Source organism: Nesoenas mayeri, assembly GCF_963082525.1.
Source record: "Nesoenas mayeri genome assembly, chromosome: 1".
NCBI lineage: Eukaryota > Metazoa > Chordata > Aves > Columbiformes > Columbidae > Nesoenas > Nesoenas mayeri.
The window spans coordinates 56,142,832-56,161,791 of NC_137541.1; the positions used below are offsets into that span (position 1 = coordinate 56,142,832).

At 40.6% G+C, this 18,960-nt stretch overlaps 1 protein-coding gene across 1 annotated transcript in view; it reads left to right on the forward strand.

Annotated features, from left to right (window-relative positions):
- The window catches only part of PTPRB (protein tyrosine phosphatase receptor type B), a gene marked incomplete at its 3' end in the record, with an annotated part of 59,502 nt that overhangs the window by 27,460 nt on the left and 13,082 nt on the right, over window positions 1-18,960 (forward strand). The window contains exons 9-23 of the mRNA XM_080349767.1: window positions 564-824; window positions 2,959-3,225; window positions 4,443-4,706; window positions 5,645-5,908; window positions 6,925-7,188; window positions 7,925-8,188; window positions 9,209-9,478; window positions 10,111-10,374; window positions 11,202-11,465; window positions 11,848-12,129; window positions 13,325-13,603; window positions 15,557-15,710; window positions 16,869-17,108; window positions 17,276-17,382; window positions 17,900-17,999. Of these exons, the coding sequence (XP_080205893.1) occupies window positions 564-824; window positions 2,959-3,225; window positions 4,443-4,706; window positions 5,645-5,908; window positions 6,925-7,188; window positions 7,925-8,188; window positions 9,209-9,478; window positions 10,111-10,374; window positions 11,202-11,465; window positions 11,848-12,129; window positions 13,325-13,603; window positions 15,557-15,710; window positions 16,869-17,108; window positions 17,276-17,382; window positions 17,900-17,999 (3,544 nt within the window). The remainder of the gene's footprint in view (window positions 1-563; window positions 825-2,958; window positions 3,226-4,442; window positions 4,707-5,644; window positions 5,909-6,924; window positions 7,189-7,924; window positions 8,189-9,208; window positions 9,479-10,110; window positions 10,375-11,201; window positions 11,466-11,847; window positions 12,130-13,324; window positions 13,604-15,556; window positions 15,711-16,868; window positions 17,109-17,275; window positions 17,383-17,899; window positions 18,000-18,960) is intronic.

Below are 18,960 nucleotides of genomic sequence, written 5' to 3' on the forward strand. Positions count from 1 at the left end.
ATCAGGGGACTATGTTAGGTGACGGGTGCCCTCTGTGTATGCACACGCACTCACACATGAACACACACAGAAATTCTTTCTTTTATACCACTGTAAGATTGTAGTGTCTCCCAACCTGACTGAGATATGAACCAGTGTGAAATCAATGTCACTCTGACCCTATAATTTGCATCCGTGTTTGTTACAACTAAATTGGTGTAGATCTGTTTTATGGTACAAATGTTTTATATCTGTGTCTAGCACCCACAGTTCAGGAGGAAGCTCACTGACTTCACTGCATTTCCATTCACACTGAAATAGATATCCTGACCTAAGTTTAAACTGAAGCAATACAGCCATAATGCATTGCTGAAGTCTGCTGCTATAGCCCTTTACCAGAAGGGTAGCACAAATTGTAAGACTGGCTTCCTAGAAAAAGGGAAAGAATCTCCTCTTCATTACAAATACTCTTTTACTTTCACATCTCTGTCTTACAGAACAGATTCCTTACAGCAGCTTGAGGTGTGGCACGTATGTTCACTACAAACTCCTGTTCTCATTGTGATCTTTGTGTACTTTCACAGCTCCAGAGCCTGTTCTCCAGCTCCGTGTGAAGCACGCTAATGAATCTTCTCTTAGTGTCATGTGGATGACCCCTGTTGCAGAGTGGGACAGCTATGTGGTTTCACTGGGAGACAGGGATCTTACTGTCATAAAAAAAGGGCTTGCCAAAGAAGCTAAAGAATTCACTTTCACTGACTTGGTACCTGGAAGAAAATATACAGCTACCATCACTACCATTAGTGGGATTTTAAGCAACTGGACTTCAGTGGAAGGAAGAACAGGTATCATCCTGTCAAATTATTTTGATCTTTATTTCTATTAACCATTAACAACTTTCTTTGCTTTGTTGTGAACTGAATGAACTCAGTGTCTAAATCTCAAAAGTGTTGTATTTACGTTTCTTTCCTCAATAGAAAAGTTATGCTCCTGAGTCTCTCATTTCTGACTCAGTTATCTTTACTTAACGTTTTGAGGAAATGGATATGTAATTCCTGGCAAAACAGTTTTCTGAAATATTATGTCATGTCTGATCAATCTACATTAGCACAAGATTCCATATAAGAAGAATAATTTTCACTGAGTATCTTTAGGAAGGTCACTTCCTTGATTCAAAGCATTCATCGTCTGGAAAAAAAACCACCACCATCGTACAGGAAAATGTTGCTTTAGGGGGAACATTCCAAGGCTGACAAACACAAAACATATGTGACCTTGAAAGTGTATTTTGAATCCCTCTTCTCTTCTGATTCCAGAATCTGTATGTTACTTAGAATGATGACTGTGACACAAGGAAGATCCCATTCCTACCCCCTGCAGGGTGCTAATTTTGTGCACGTGTGCAAGTTCTAAACTGTATATGTTGCTTTACTCTGCTTCACTTACGCATTCTCCAGTACAAGCAAAGACTTAAAATGTAGCTCTGGTTTGGCACAGCACAGGGGAAAACAAGCTTCTAGTGCATGAATCAAATCATGCCTATAGCTTGATAGTGGTCTTTACTTAAATGTTGTAACTCCTTCCAAGGCCTGAAAAGTTTAACTTACATTTTTGTTTCTCTGTTATGTGATTAGATAGCTGGGATTTCACTTCCTTCTGCCTTACACCTCTTTAAGAGGCCTGTTCAGGCATAAAGGTTACAGTGTCCCACTTCACTGATATGAATCAATGCTTGAAAACACATCAGGCAGGGACAGTGTGTCAGCATTACGTTCAAAGTGATAAAGAATGAACATCAGCGAATTTGGATGCAGATCTTAATCAGCATTCCAAAATTCTGAACCTTCTTTGCAGTAGGACAGCTTACTAGGCTTGCAAAATGTTGCTGTAGATGTGACAGAAATAGGTCTTACATGCATCCCAGATTGGTCAGCTTGTAGTGAAGCCTGAGGTATCACTAAAAGTGCCTTTAGCACAGAAATGTGTCACTTTAGTGTCTTGTTGGAGCTTACTATGTTATGATATCATAAAATGATGAGATTTTTGATTCTTTTTTAATCAGCATTACTTTTTTTCAGCTGTGTGCCTGATTTTCTAACATTTGTTATTGATTGCTAATCCAGTACTATGTGTGCAAAAAGGCTGATATAAAGCAAGAGATGAAGCTTGCAATCACATTTTGTAAACTTGGAGTGTTCTTTATTTCAGTTGTGCATGATCATGTAAGCAGAAATACTTAGAAAGAAGTAACTGTATATCCTTACTTTGACCAAATATTGTCAAATTAAAAAAAATGTTTGGGGTAAAATTTATGCTAAGTATTCCATTCCTTTCTGTTCTTTCTTTTTCCTTTTTGGTCTGGCTATATTCAACAGCTTATATTTAAATAGAAGTTATGTAAGTTTAACAATTAATTCATCTTTTGATGCCAGAAAAGTTAATATCCTGCAGATCTTCTGACGTAAAAAACAAAACCAAAACCATGCATCTCAGTTAACCCCAAAATTAAAGGGTCTGACACTTCTCTGGGGTGCCTCAGGTACTCATCAAACTAGTTTGCCATTTTAGAAAAACGAAAGATGGGGAACAGGAGAGGAAAGGGAGAAAGAAAGACACGGACTGTATTTGAAACAATCATCACAAGACCAAGTGATTTCCTACATTGATGGCTTTTGTTTAATGGTATCTATAAAATGTTATCTCTTCCCATTCCCTGATCTTGAATCATTTGGGTCCAACTGAGAAAAGTTGTGCTAAAGCCTGCAAGACCTTTCAGTGCCTTAGATAGTTTCCCACAGACAGCATCCCATCAGACAGGAAGCAGTCCACAGATTATTTTTAGTCCTGTTGAGTCTGGCTGCAAGTTGGAATGTTCTTTTGATGCACTTCCTCAATGTGACAAAATTTGGGTTATTTGGGGGATTTTGTTTTGTTTTATTTTGTTTCTTCTCAGTAACATTGTGACAATATTCTTTGCAGTGCCAGCCCAGGTGACTGGTCTGACTGTGACAAATCAGGGATCAACCAACAGCTTGTTCACAAACTGGACAAGAGCACTGGGAGATGTAGACTCATACCAAGTGCTTCTGATTCATGAGAATGTTGTCATTAAAAATGAGACCGTTCCCAGCGAAACCAACAGATACCACTTCTCTCCCCTGAAACCTGGAGGACTCTATTCAGTTGTTGTCACCACTGTCAGTGGGGGAATATCTTCAAGGCAAACGATCGCAGAGGGGCGGACAGGTAAGAAGGAAAATACACCAGCAAGTCTTATGTCAGTGCCTGAATTTATTAAAGAGAATGGTCTTGTGATTAAGCCACTGCATTGAGAATTCAGAAATACAGCAGTTTCAGCCATACAATTCCTGTGTGTGACCTCAGGCACACTGTGGGTCCAGACTCATGCTAATGCAGCTTTAGGGAGCTAACTGCTCTGCCTACAACAGGAACACTATACAGCAGGATCACTCTGTAGCAAAGACAAAAATAGGCCCTAACAGTGATGTACAGCTGTGGTGGGTGAATCACTCCTTGGAAGGGACTTTGTTGTTCCTTTGACTAGATGGCAGTATAGGGTTATTACTCCTTACTTAGGTGTGCAAATTAGCTGCCTAAAGGTGGGGGGATGAATTTGTGTCTCAGTCTTTCATGACCCATTATTTTTCTCCAACCCAACATTAAAGGATGTCCACCAGGGCTAATTATTCATTATGAGGCCCTTCTGTACTGCATAGGACAGGATTTACTATTGCATCAAATACTGTAAGTTTAGTGACTCATGGAATGTAACAGCAGCCCTTTGGATATTTAGGCAGAGGGAAAAAATGACAGCACAGTGCAATTTCACCCTTTATGGGAATTAGGAAAAGGCCAGGCATTCTGCAGTGTCCTCCGATGTTCAGTTTGAAAACAATGATTTTCAGAATTAAGAAAAAAACCCCACAAAAACAAACAAACAATTGGAGAAGATTAAGGTCTGCGCCTGCAATTAGTCTGATAATTTGGTACCGGAGTGATGGTAGTTCTGGCAATGTGGAGCCTTTGAGCTCACCTTGCTGGCTAGAAAAACAACTTACATTCATGTTTTGGCCACTAGGTGTCAGAGAACTCATTGTAAATGTTCATTGTATAAACTCATTGTAAATGTTCGTTGTAAAAAACACGTTCTGCCATGGGCCTCAGCTTCATACAAGCCTCAGTAGTTATTGCTATTACTGTTGAATGGCAATCGAGAGGATAACTCATCTTTAAGAAGTGCTGGGATTGTGCCACCAAAGACTGTCTTCACTGACTTCCTTCACTGTCTTCAAAAAAGCAGATGAATGCTGCTGAGTGGGAGTCAGAGCAGAGCTTCTCAGCAGTCCCAGACTGCTCATTTTGCAGAATGGAATTCCAGGCATTCTCAAAACAATAGAAATTGGCTAGTTAAAGCTCATCTGTTTTTTTTCTTTGTTGCACAGTTCCTTCAAGTGTGACTGGAGTAACAGTGAATAACTCAGGTCGCAGTGACTACCTCAGTGTTTCTTGGCTGCCGGCTTCTGGAGATGTAGACAGTTATTTGGTAACACTCTCTCATGATGACCAGATTGTTCAGACTCTCACCATTTCCAAATTCCTCAGTGAATGCTCCTTCAGCAGCCTTACTCCTGGGACACTTTACAATGTGATGGTAACAACAAAGAGTGGAAAGTATGAAAATTATTCCTTCAGCCAGGAACGAACAGGTAAAGAGAGCTTCTGATCTAATCTAGTCACAGTAACTACTTTGTATAGCCATTATCAATGGTCTATCAATATCTGACCAAATGTGGATGAGTGAGTAGGGGTTGGAGGGTCAAATCATAACATTACAGCTTTACAGACTTAGTCTTATTCTTATGCCTCTACTGCTGCTTTATGTCATAAAAAATTACTTTAGCATGAATAAAAGCCATGTGTCAGTCCCTGAGCAGAAATCATATATCAGTTTTGACTCAAAGGCATTTTCCTGCTCTTAACCCTTCTGCTTGGCTCTTCAAGTATACCCTGCAGAGCATCTCCTGAAGAAGTTACTCAAAGACAACAAGAGTGGGTAGGAGCTAACTACTAAAACACTAGTAAGGTGTCACATAAATGAATAAAAGCCACGTCTGTTGTTTCTGGTTGTGCAGTGTTTAAGGAGATTATAACAAGAATAGAGACATTTCAGAGAAGGCTGGCAATAATGATGGAAAACTTTTTAAAACATCCTCAGAAATTGAAAAGACCGAGACTTTGTAAATTAGTAAAATAGAAGAAAGATGGTAAGAGGTGTTAAAACGACAGAGAGTATCAAGCTAGTGCAGTGTCAGTCTTCTCATGATATAAGTGAAAATCCAAAGCACAGCCATTTAAATGAGGAGAACCAAATTCAGGATTAGTGTGAACCTGTGGAACTCACTACTATAAGCGAAACTGACCAAGTTCAAAAAATACCCCAAAACTGGAAAGGCAAACTAATGTCATATGACATAAAGCAGTCTGGAAACTGCAGAGGTACTATTTTAGAGGGCAGGATATTTCTTAAATCGACATTGTGGTCTTTCTGCAACTTCCTCAGAAAAGTCTGGTAATTACCACAAATATAGCCTCCTGTTATTTCAGGAAGTTATTGCTTTCTGAATCTTTGTGTTTTTTCTTTCAGTCCCTTCAAGTGTTCAGGGACTGACTGTCAGCAATTCAGCCAGAAGTGACTACTTGAAGGTGTCCTGGTTACATGCCTCTGGATATTTTGATAATTATGAAGTGACCATCAAGAACAACAATGACTTCATCCAAACAAAAAGTGTCCCAAAGGATAAAAATGAATGTGTGTTCACTGATCTGGTCCCAGGGAGGCAGTACAGTGTCACAGTCAGCACCAGGAGTGGGAAATATGAAACTAGTGAAAGGGTCTATGGCAGAACAAGTAAGTAAATACTCCAAAAACATCCTGAGACACTCCAGGATTTTCTTCTATTTACCGTAGCCGGGCTTAAAAATCTCATATGATTTTAATATAGAATGATTTTTTTCTATTTACCATAGCTGAGCTCAAAAATCTCGTATGATTTTAACAGGATGTTGACTGTAACTCTCTGAATGTAACTCCAAATATGGAAAACAGAACTTAGTTTATGACCAGTGTTTAAGCTACAAACATACAGAAAGTGAAAGAAGAGACCTGTACTGTGAGCTTGGAAAGCAAATCTTGAAACAAGGAAAACAAAAAACCAATTGTACAGATTTCTACATAAACCTATTATTTATGCTTAAACTATGCCAGAATATACAAGACAGTTTTTTTTCTGGTCATGGAAATGCATAAGGAAGAAGATAGGCTAGACCTCACTGTACTCATATTACCCCAGGAACTGGAGTTGGAGGGCATGGGGCAAGAGTGTTAAGGTGGCTCATTGTGAGCCAGCAGAGGTCTGGATGCAATCTGCCTGTCTTCACCTAGCACTACGTGTAAGCTAATGAGCCACGCTAAGAAACGAAGTTTATTAACACAGATGTAGAGCTGGGAAAAAATAAGTGACCTGCCTCTGGCGGGAACTGGGAACTGTGTGGTGTGGTGCTGCATCACACAGGCAGCTTGCCTCAGGTCTCCACTAGCTCAGGCCTCTTTGCACCACACTAGTTGTACATGCAGATCCTGCTCAATTTTTGTTGGCTGCACAAACTCCTTACAGGCTCTGTTATTATTTATTATTTTAATGCTGATAGATTGTGGTGTCCCTGCTCTGAAATGGGACCTTCCAGTGTTAGATATGATGCAAACCGCAAAGAACAACCCTTGTAAATTAACGCAATCTACTGCTTTTCCTAAGGAACTGAATGAAAATCTTTAGCTCAGGAGCATTGCTTCAGAGCTGGTACCTTTTTGCTGTGGTCTAGTAATAAGCAATGAGAGTTTTCCTGTCTTTCTTCTCACCTCTTCAGTGCCAGAGTCAGTGAAGGAGCTGACTCTCAGTAACAGGAGCACAGAAGATCTGCAGGTAACTTGGTTGAAGGCTGAGGGGGATGTTGATAAATACGAGATTCAGCTCCTCTTCAATGATATGAAGATCTTCCCACCCATTTTCCTTGGGAACACCATTGAGGAGTATTGGTTCACAGCTCTGACTCCAGGACGTCTATACAAAATTCTTGTCTTGACAATCAGTGGAGATGTACAACGTGCAACTTTCATAGAAGGCCTGACAAGTAAGAAATCACGTGGTATTTAAAATGTGCTGAGGCTTCTTTAGAGGAAAGAAAGAGACATAGAAAATCAAGGGAGAACCATGATCTTATTTGAGCTCCTGTAGCACTAGCACAAAGACAGCGGATCTCATTGAAAATCACAGTAGCACTTCCAGCCATCTTGATCTGTGCTTACTAAACAAATGTCACAGGCACCAATATTTGATTATTGGCAGATAATCTGATTTGTTGCATAGGAATGGCATTGAGATGCCAGTGTTTGGGATTCTGTTATTCCCATGCATGCCAGTCCTTTGCTTAGTATCTCTAGCTAAATCACTTAAGCTATATTCCACCTCTGCTTACCCACCAAAAATTAATGAGTGAAATTATAACTGCAAAATACCTACTAAGTGTACATAAAGAGCTTTGATTTTCTGAGATGTTTCTAAAGCATCACTCGGAGAAGAGAGAGGTTATTCAGCTAAAAGAACGTACAAACTTTTTTTCTGTTTAACTTACATTTTATTTACTTTTCTTCATGTAAACACATAGAATGGCTTTTCTAAAATGGCACAATCGTGCACAAATGTCTGCAGCTTTACATGTGTTTACCCATGAGTGAAGTTACATGTATCTGTAAATACTCTTTGTCTTTTGAATCATTTGCTATGGTCATGAAGAAGTAGGCATTAAAAAGTCTAAATCAAACAGGAAATTTGTGAGAAGGTGCCTTTATGTTCCTTTTTTTTTTCAGTTCCAAGTGTGGTCAGAAACATTCATGTTTCACCCAACGGCATGACAAACAGCCTGAAAGTGAGCTGGACTCCTGGAGGTGGAGATGTTGATTCCTACACGGTCACTATATTTCAGCAAAACCGTCAGCTCGATTCCCAGAGTGTCTCCAAGCACGTCTCTGAGCACACGTTTCACAAGTTGGAAGCTGGGGAACAGTACCGGGTGGTGGTGCAATCTAACAGTGGCACCTTGCACAACAGCTTAGCAGCTTTTGGGAGAACAAGTACGTTTTTTTTGAGACAAGGAGCAAGTTGCATTATGTCTTCCCAGGAGCTGACCCTTATTTAATAATGTTCATGAAGGTACCATTGGGTGTGGTGAGACCCAGACTCACAAGAAGTTTTTATCTCAAAGAGTTTCCACTCTTGTAAACACTTAGGCAATCACTCTGTTAATACCAGTGAGATCTGCCACATGAGTAGCTTTGGGTAAATGTGTGTGGAATTCAGGTCTGCAGCCCAAAGCATGCCTTCGCAGGATCAACGCTGTTCCAGCCCTTCCCAGTCCTGTGCTTGTGTCCATCCAACACATACATCTGTGGTGCTCCATGTAGTCAAATACTGTGTTCTAGCGGAGCCTGTTGTATGGTCAAGGCTTGTTAGACAATGGATTGCCTCAATATACTGCAGGCCAGGACACACAAATGGTGGAACGCCTTGTTTTTAGTCCATTCTCTGCCTTTGGCACCTGCGTGTGTTTGCTGTGGCCTTGACTTTTGTGCAACAGCTGCTGGCTAACACATTCTATTCTGTGTCACTGTTTTGCACCAATTAACCACTTCTTTATTTTTCAGTTCTTTTTCATGTGTTTTCCTTAACTGCTTCAGTCAGTTCATCTCACTCTCCTTCTCCCTCTTTTCATGATAATTTATGTACCTCTCTTGCTTCTTTATAGAATCATAGAATAGTTTGGGTTGGGAGGGACCTTCAAAGATCACCTAATCCAACCCTCCTACAATGAGCAGGGACATCTTCAACTAGATTGGGTTGCTCAGAAACCTACCTAACCTGGCCTGGGATGTCTCCATACCCAGTTCATATGTCCATGATACTCTGTAACATCATCTCACTGTATTTGTTCTAGGAATTATTTGCTTGTGCAAACACACGCACAGATATCCCTTTCCAATAAGCGAACATGCAAATGTGTAAATATATTCTCTATTAATTACCCTGTTCACAGCTCTGTACTGAATGGTCCATGTTTCATCTGGTAATGTCCTGCCTTTAATTGTTGCTTTCAGTTCCAGCCTCTGTCCAGGAATTATTAGCCCATCATGCCTACAGCAGTCATTCCTTGTTAGTAACCTGGCAGAAAGCTCCTGGTGTAGCTGAAAGATATGACATTCTGCTCTTGAATGAGCAAGGAATCCTCCTGAGCAACAAATCAGAGCCACCTACTGCCAAACAGCACAAATTTGAAGATTTATTAGCCGGCAAGAAGTATAAAATACAAGTTTTGACAGTCAGTGGCGGACTCTTGAGTAAACGAGCAGAAACTGTTGGTCGAACAGGTAATTAGAACATCTCAGTTTATTTATAGCTCCTTCAGTCAAATATGATTAAATACATGAATCATCTGTATATCCTGATTCTGGAAGGATTCCAGTAGGAACAGACTCCAGATATTTATGCATCATTTTTCCTGATATGTGCTTGGTATCTGAATCTGAAATTTGTTAGCATAATAATGTGGCCATAGTTCATAATAAGGATATTGAACCAAAGTGCTGAATACTCCTCCAGTCTACCTGTTATGAAACTACCTGAATGCTTTATTGTCATCAAGCTTTTAATTGATAATCTCAAGGCTCTTAGTGCAGGGTTTGATGTTAATACACACCTCTAAACTTAGAGCCAAGTCTTGCAGTCTTAATTAAACCTTTTTTTAGAAATTAATGGACAGTTCTGTGTGAGCACAGGCTGGAGAACCAAGCCTACTGAGAAATACAAACCTTGCATTGGAGAGACTCAGCGGCACCTCATAAATGCCTTCCCCTTGCTTCAGAAAGTTGATGTTGACATTACTTAGCTGCTTTGTGACTTAACTGAAATGTATTCCAGCCATGAGTTGTTACTTTATTAAAGGTTCAGCTTAGTGGTTAGACACTTTGATATTTACTCTTGCATTTGTCCTTCTTTTCAGTTCCAGCAGCTGTCACAAATCTGAAGGTCACAGAGAACACCACTGACCGACTGTCCTTCAGCTGGAACACCTCACAAGGGGAGTTTGATTCGTATGACATCTTCCTATACAACCCAGACAAGTCCCTTCATGACAGGACTTCAGGAGAGCAGCACCTCCAGAACTGTTCATTCCCAAACTTGCGGCAAGGCAGGATGTATCGAATGGTGATTGTGACCCGCAGCGGAGACCTCATTAACGAGTCTTCTGTCTTTGGAAGAACAGGCAAGAGCATCTAAGAAAATAATCGTCTCCAGTGTGGTGCTAATGAGGGATACCAGTGAGCTGGTCTGAGTCTGATATTCATGCTAGATTAAGTCAGCTATTGGAAATATCAAAATTGGCTCTTATACATGAAAAACATCAGATAAAGAAGGTAAATTCTGAATGATGTGGTTACAAAAGGAAAAATGAAGCAATAGTTCCCAGGTACTCAGGTCAAGAGAAGGACATCCCAACGTATGCTGCCTAAGACTTAAAGGAAAACAGCTGTCTCCCATCCTAAAAGTGATATTGGTCTGTGAGTGGAAAAGACAAAAGGCAAAGCAAGTAGGGTTAATGGGGTAGACAGTCTACCAGTGAAGTAAAACTTGTTTCCCATGGGAAGCTCTGACTGCAGCTCCATGTTTGTTTAGCCACACGTGGGAAGCAGAGTTTCCTAAGCAGCTCTAGGAGTCCTGACACACTGTGAAACCTTTCTTTATCGCCTGAGGCACCATCTACTAACCGCTGTGTACTGCTGCCTCTGTGCTTTCCTCAGCTGCCTTGGAATTAGGTATTTCCAGACACTGACTGGGAAAAAGCTGCTTAACATTTGCAAAACTATCTATTAGAAACATTTCAGCCTCTTCTGGGGACATTGGCCATTCAAAATAAGAAAATAAACTATTGAGATATACTTCCTGATGCTTCCTGGCTGGGTGTGGTGGCTGTCTGGTTTATTTACATGTCTGATGTTACAGGATAAGTGTAAGGTCTCCTTGACCTTGTTTCTTCTCCTCACCCTAAGGATGTTATACATTAAGTAATATTTATCCCCTTTTTTTTTTCAGTACCAGCCCCTGTTGTTGGTCTCAAGGCATCCAACCGAAACATGACAGACAGTCTGTGGTTCACCTGGGGTCCAGCAGCAGGAGATGTTGACTTCTATGAGCTGAATCTTTACAACCCAAATGGGACCCAGAAAGAAACATGGCACAAGAAAGACCTGAAAGAATGGCATTTCCAGGGGCTCATTCCTGGCAGAAAGTACAATCTGGTTGTGGTGACTCACAGTGGTGACCTGACCAACACAGCAAATGCTGAAGGAAGAACAGGTGAAAGACAAAAGCTCTGAGATTTTTGTTTAGTCCCATCTGTCAGAATTCATGTTAGTTCACAACTATGCAACAGACTTATTCTAAGGGAGGATCTGTTAAGAGAGTCACTGAAGGTTTAAGGATAAAGGATATCCTTAAATGTATTAAACCAATGGAGTGCAATTTTGTTCAGCAGTGGTTTTCTTTCAAAGGCTCAGGAATATGTAATGTCTGTGAAAGTCACCACCATCAGCACAGATGCAGTAACTGGCTCTGTACATGGGATAATACAAACCACTTTGTGTTCCATGAAGAAAATAATGCATATTTCAGCTTATTTGTCTTCTATAAAAAATTAATAATTTCTTTTTTTCCCTTTTTTTCTCCCCTTTCTCTGTAGCACCCAGCCCTCCTAACACTGTGTCATTTACTGATGTGGCAAACACCTCTTTATCAATCACTTGGCTGGGTCCCCCAGACTGGACAGACTACGACGATTTTGAGTTGCGGTGGCTGCCAAAGGATCCCCTCACAGTATTCAATCCCTACAGCAGCAGCAAATCCAAAGTACGCATCATCCATGGCCTGCGGCCAGGCAGACTCTACGAGTTCAGCGTCAGAACGGTCAGTGGTGACAGCTGGAAAACATACAGTCAGCCACAGTCTGCAAGTGTTAGAACGAGTAAGTAACAATTTCCATTGCACTCTAACACTCAGCTGGAAAAGATGCAAAAACTCTGAAATCTTACAAATTCATTTTTCGCTCTGTAATTCCCATTAATAAATTAATGAATGACTGGCAATTCAGATAGACTCTAAGCCCTTACTGTGTGCAAGGTCAACTGTTTAAAGGTGGAAAATGGACATACATTTGCAATCTTCACCTCCAGGATGAGGCTGTTTGGTTGCAGAGCCTGAAACAATCAGTTTCAGGCATAAAATAAGACTGAATGTTGAAATAATCAAAATGTTTCTGAACAATCAGACAGGAAGGATGAATGAAACCCTGCTATACTAGATTTGAAACTGTAATCAAAGTGTTTCACTGCTCTGGGTTTCTGCCTGGTGTCTGTGTTTCCACATCATCTCTAGCTGTCTTGAGCAACCTCAGTAGCAGAGCGATTTGAAAAAGTGACCTGAATTGTAAAAATAACCGAGCCTGGGCAAACTCTCATGTCACTCGGGGTGGGATTCAGCTCCAAATTGACATCTATGTTTAGTAAGCTGAATACTTCTCTAGACTTCATTCAGCGTATTAATTAAAACAAGAGCACAGCTGCCTCTTTCACCAGTATTTAATCACTTAAATGTAGATGTCTGCAATCTGAAAGTGAAATCCCATCCTTGTTACATGCTGTGTGTTATGAACAGTGCTCCAGTATTACACAAATAAAGCATACTTCTGTGGTGTGCTTTAGTAATACGGACACACCACATACTACCCAGGAAACCAGACCAGTCATGAGATGACAGTATCAGTACTGACTGATACTGACTGATACTGTTGACCGCATGTAAGCTGCAAATAAGTTGTAACAGAGTTCTAGAAATCCGTTGCTTTCCAGTGTTGCTGTTCTTGTTAAGACTTCAGCAAGTAGTTTTGTTTGTTTGAGTTCTTTTTACAATTAATTACTGAAGCTTCTCAAATCTGATGAGGCTGGTGTCACTAGATCCAACTTCAGTTTGCTAAAATGAGTTAGACAGCCTTGCCTAATAATCAGTCAGTGCACTTTGGTGGGAAAGAAGGGAATTCTGGCTCCCAGCCTCCAACCCTGATAAAATGGTTGATGCAGAGTCTAGGGGCCAGAGAGGGAACAGAGACTGTATGATGCCTGTCCCTTTTCCCACTGAGCTTCAACTTCTCAACATTCCTCTAGAACCAGACAAGATACAAAGTCTTCATTGCCGGCCCCAGACCTCTACTGCCATTGCCTGTTCCTGGACTCCTCCTGATTCAGACTTCGATGGATATAGTGTTGAGTGCAAAAAAATGGACACTCGTGAAGTGGAATTTTCTAAAAGGATAGAAAAAGACAAAGCTCTGCTTAATATCATGACCCTTGTTCCCCATAAGCGATACCTGGTGTCCATCAAGGTGCATTCTGCAGACATGACGAGTGAAGTAGTTGAAGACAGCACCATCACAATGATCGACCGTAAGTGGAATGCGGAGTTGCCGTGAAGGGAGGCTGTGAGCAGCAATAAGCAATTGCTTGTGTTGGTTAGACAGCAAAAGGAGTCCTGAACTCCACAATTGCCAATGTGTGGCACTTGTAATCTGCTGGCCAAAATAGAGTGAACCTGTCCTTTGGTCCCCATTGTGACAGATAATGAAGGGTCTTAGCTATATTGCCTCTTATTACAGTGCCAGACCCACCTATTTAGCTCATTCACAAAATATAATGAGAAACATGAAAAATTATCCTGTCACTGTGATGTTTAGCACCAAAGATGTCATCATCATCACACACCTTTAGTTGTCTTCATGGTTGCTGCTTGGCTTCCTGTGCCTGGCTGTTTCCCCTCACAGATTGTAGGCAAATATTCTGCACAAATTCTTCTGCACAAATATCCATCAGTAAGGACACTGGGTTCTGGCACTGGGTCTTCTTCGGGCTCTCTATAAACTCTTCTGAGGTGCTACCTGACCCAGTCACCTGTAGGAGTTATACTTGAGGAAGGATCACAGATTTCCATAGCGTGTGCTTGAAAACAGCTTCTTCAATTTCTCCACCCGTAGGCTCTGTGTGGAAGGTAGCGGTAGCGTCTGCTGATGCCTCTCACTGCCAGGCATGGCCATGGTCAGCCTGCCATTGCTGGCCCTAGAGTTGCTCCAGTTCTTGCAGGACCTCCAGATTCAGTGGCAAAGCAAAACGCAGAGGCCTGAACCACTCCAGGGCTCAATTTCTCAAAAATGACAGAGTGGTCAGGAGGCTTATATTCAAGGATGCCTCTGTAGCGGTTTATTAAAACCACACTTGTGTGAAATGCTAGGTCAGAAAAATTATGTTTGGTTTGGGAGCTAGTGAGCTAAGCCACTAAGTTCAGTCACCAACTCACCTTCTCCTTTCCCCCATCTATTGCCTTTTAATTGCAACCAAGCCACCTCCTTCCTCTACCACAAAGGATGCTACACATTCAGATGTTGTGAGAACTAGCTACTCATGTCAGAAGAATTAGACCAAGTCCTATTTGAGAGTTAGCTGTTTCACGTTTGTTCTTACTTGTTTTGAACAGTGCTGCTCTCCCGGGCTCTGCTTAATACTGAAGGCCCTACCTCAAGGGAACACAAAAAATTGCAGCTAGGCTTTGTAGATCTGAGAGGTTTAGCTGAACAACATACAAATGTGTGAATTATTGGTTCTTTTTGAAATTTGAAAATTTTTAAAGTTTAGCCACCTGCTTACATATTTGATATGTTTCCCATACATGTAATATGGTTTCAGTAATACAGATTTTTAAAATATGCAGCAATGTAGATCCTTAAAATCCCCATTTTTGCTCTACTGGTGTTCTGAAGGTATTTCCCTACATACCTTCCAGTTTACTTCTGCTGTGTCGCTGTTCAAGGTATAGCTTTCTATTGTATGAAGAAGATTTCCTATGGAAATTCTGCAGCCAGTCTGGAAAATTGTACTCTGTAGTTGAATGCTGTGTCTGGCTGATTCAGGGCTGTTCCTGTGAAAAAGGAAACAGAAGTTTAGATGCTTAAACTAGGTGACTTCCTGCAGTGAGTGTGTCAAGTGACCTCCAAATACCTGGCTTAAACCTGTGTCATTTTTAGCAGCTACAATTTCTGATTTCATAGATTTAGCAAGACTTTAATGCATTTCCATGTGGGCTTCTGAAGGAATTCCTACTGAGGAGCTGCCACTGTTATTATAGTTAACTGACTGCTGGCGTATTTCATCCTTTGGCAGTTTCCCTGTGGGAGGTGAAGACACTTTCCTGATTGCAAAGAGAACAGGATCAGATACTGGGGTCCAGTCGGCTAAGCTTTATTACAAGTTGCATTTCCTTTATTAGGCCTAGCTCATAGCAAATACATATATAATGCTTTCTCTCTTTTTTTTTTCTTTTTTTCTTTCTTTTTTTTTTAAATTACTCAGGTCCCCCTCAGCCACCTCCAGACATACGAGTAAACAAAAAAGAGGTGCTGATCACCAAATCCTCCATCAACTTTACTTTTAATTGCAGCTGGTTTAGTGATACTAATGGAGCTGTGAAGTACTTTACTGTGGTTGTCAGAGAGGCTGATGGTAAGTGTCACAATTTAATACAATTCTGTTGGTAGCCTGTAGGAGATACATGGGGAGGTACACACCCATTACTACACAGCAAAGGGGCTTCTTTCATAGAGGTTTTGGATCTATACCTGCTCCTTGCCCTAGGGACTTAGGACCTCCTTCTCCTATGATGGTCAGTAGCGACCACAGAGCTCAGCCAGAAGCAGTAGTTAGCTTCTGTGCAATGGGTTACACCCTCATGTATGTTCAGATAATTTCCACAGGAGGAGACGTGATGGATGCCATTGGCAGTGAATATAGAAGAAACTGCTTTGCTGTGCACAGGTCTCCAAAGGTAGTTTAAATGTTAGGTGGGAACACTAAGGCAACTCTTTTGCAGAGTAAGCCATGCTGAGAAGGCAAAGGTAGCATCTCCCAGGTGGTGTTTGCTCACTGAAGGAAATGACTTTGCATGCAGCACTGTAAAACAGAGCAGAAATTGCCCTCATAGCATGCATGTAAACCTCCTTTTCTGCAGTTGACCTATATGTGACAGAACAGATAGATGTCTCAACAATTAATACCTTGTTTTGAGAAGTGGCTTCATTTACTGGCATGCCAGGCCAAATTTTGTGACCCATGAGGAACTTTTTTAGTCTCTTCATCCATCAGCCCTCAGGAAAAAAAGCAGAGATAATATTTCCACTGTCTACTCTGTCACATTTGTGCAGCTTATTGAGAAAGGGACTACTCATTGCCATGGCTTTGCTACCTGAGTCTTTTACAGATTACCATGTGGGTTTTGTTGTCAGTGGGTGGATTTTTTTTTACTTGCTTTTTGAAATAGCTGGTGGTAGGATCCAGGTTTCTGGATCACAGGAATTCCCACCAACAGCACAGGAGAAACTGTCATAGCATTGAATTTGACCTGCATTGTATCTGGAAAAGTTACAATGAGGTCTTGTGAGGAAATCTGTCTGAATTTCCCCAGAAAAATAATAGCAAGATTGATACTAGAAACAAGGTACCCTAGCCACGGTATCTTTGTATTCACAAGGTAGCCTGTGCGGCCTCCGAGGAATGCTAGAAAGTTGTACAGGAATATGTCTGTTAACAGTTCGAGTCTATAAACTGTGTCGCATTAATGGCTGTGGTATGTAAACCTTCTGTCTTTCTCTGCGCATGATGTAGGTAGTGAAGGACCAAAGCCTGATGAGCAGCACCCATTACCCTCCTACCTGGAGTACAAACACAACGACTCTATACGCATCTACCAGACAAATTATTTTGCCAGCAGATGTGCTGAAAACCCTGACAGTGACTATAAAAGCTTTGACATAAAGCTTGGAGGAGAAATGGAAAATTTGGGAGGAAGGTGTGATCCAGATCAGCAAAAATTCTGCGATGGACCTCTAAAGCCTCGGACTGCTTATAGGTTAGATTTATGTTGGCAGTTGTGCTCTGTCACGTTATTAGGCATGATGCTGTCTGTGGTCATTGGAAAGGTTTTAGTTCTCTCTAAGGGGCAAATGAGGTCTTATTTTTCTGCTGTTGGTTCTGAACATCTGATGAGCTCTAACTATAATGGTACTGTTTTTTTAGGATCAGCATACGGGCTTTTACCCAGCTCTTCAGTGAAGACCCAAAGGAACTCCCAACACCGCTCTTTGCAGACACCTTCTTCTCTTTACCGATCACTACAGAGGCAGGTTCGTTTCAGGCTAGTTTGTCAATGACTGTAGCGTGATTACATATTGTGGCTCAGAACACTCTGGTATCTGGAACTATTTGCAAGGAATGGAAGAAAAACAGATTGTTGTGCACATCCTGAAGGCTGCTCTGAAATGAGGCTGGAGCTGTGGCTTATCCAGCCTTAGCTTGAAAATTCAGCAGACTGCTTGATGGAGCTGCTGACAGGAGAGGAAGGGGTGAATGCTCAGTGAAGCTGTCACCAAGAAAGCTTCAATGTGCAAGAGAACCAATCTCCCATATAATGGGGCTGTGCTTTCTTCTATTGTGGTTGGGAATGAAAGATTTTGTGCAATGTTTGGAAAATATAAGGACACAAAATCAAGGCCAGGTTTTAGCTAAGTGTTTAAATGACTTACATTTCCTTGTATTTAATTATTTTCATGAGCTGATAATAATATATCCCTTGAAAGTTTTTGATTCTTTGATTCTTCATGTATTTTCCTCAAGATATATTAATACATGGTTTGTTTCTAGAGCCTCTGTTTGGAGTTATTGAAGGTGTGAGTGCTGGCTTGTTTTTGATTCTGATGTTAGTGGCTGTTACTGCCTTATTTGTCTGCAGACAAAAAGTTAGGTAAGTTGAGCCTCTTTATCAGTGTCTGTGATTGAATTCAGGTCAAATTATATTCATTTAAGCAATACAATATTTAAAGTGTAACTGTAAAATTGGAGGAATGAACTGAACTATTCAGCAGATGAAACTTCTGCCCCCAGCAACTGTGCACACTAAGTGTAGAACTAATGACTTAGCTATTAAGAGATCTGTATATTCTTGATTCAAATACCTACTGATGTTAGAATTATCTCATAGAGGATCCATGTAACTTTAGTTTTCAGTAGGAGTCTGAATATTCCTGAAAAAATGGTTTAGCATTCAAACTGAATGTCTTTTGTCAAAAACGAAATGTTTCGAATTAATTTCATCTGCATTGTAGATGGGAAGATCTTAAAACTGTTAATTTAGACTTTATAATTTCAGTTCAAAATTCTTAACATGTGGCATTACTTCAGTGTCCAAAACATTAGTTCAAACTTTACTTCTCATTTTTTGTCAATTACAGTTGTATAGTTCATGTTATAGATGCATATTAAATAGTGAATTTTAGCTATGTTTTTTAAAATTGAAATACTCTATCTCAACTTTGAAAAAAGCTTCATCCATTTAAACCATTTTGCATGACTGAAAGAGATATGACGTTATTGATGTGAAATTCTGTGTGGTTTGTGAAAGGAAAACTTCAACATTTCCATTACATGGGAAACTGAAAATCTGAGATTCATTTCTTTTACTACTACAAGATTAGGTCTATTTTAGTTTGAATTTCCTTTTCAGATGCCAGAATTTCACATCGAAAAAAACCTGTTTTCTGACTAGTTGCAGCTTTTAGACAGAATGGATTTACCCTTTAGCAATGCTATTCTTAGGCTGTATGAACAAATTCAGTGTATTCCTCTACATGCCGTCCAAAAAAAAAAGAGGCATAAATCATTAGCGACAAAAAATGAAGTCTGCTTTTGTATATATAGACTTGTGT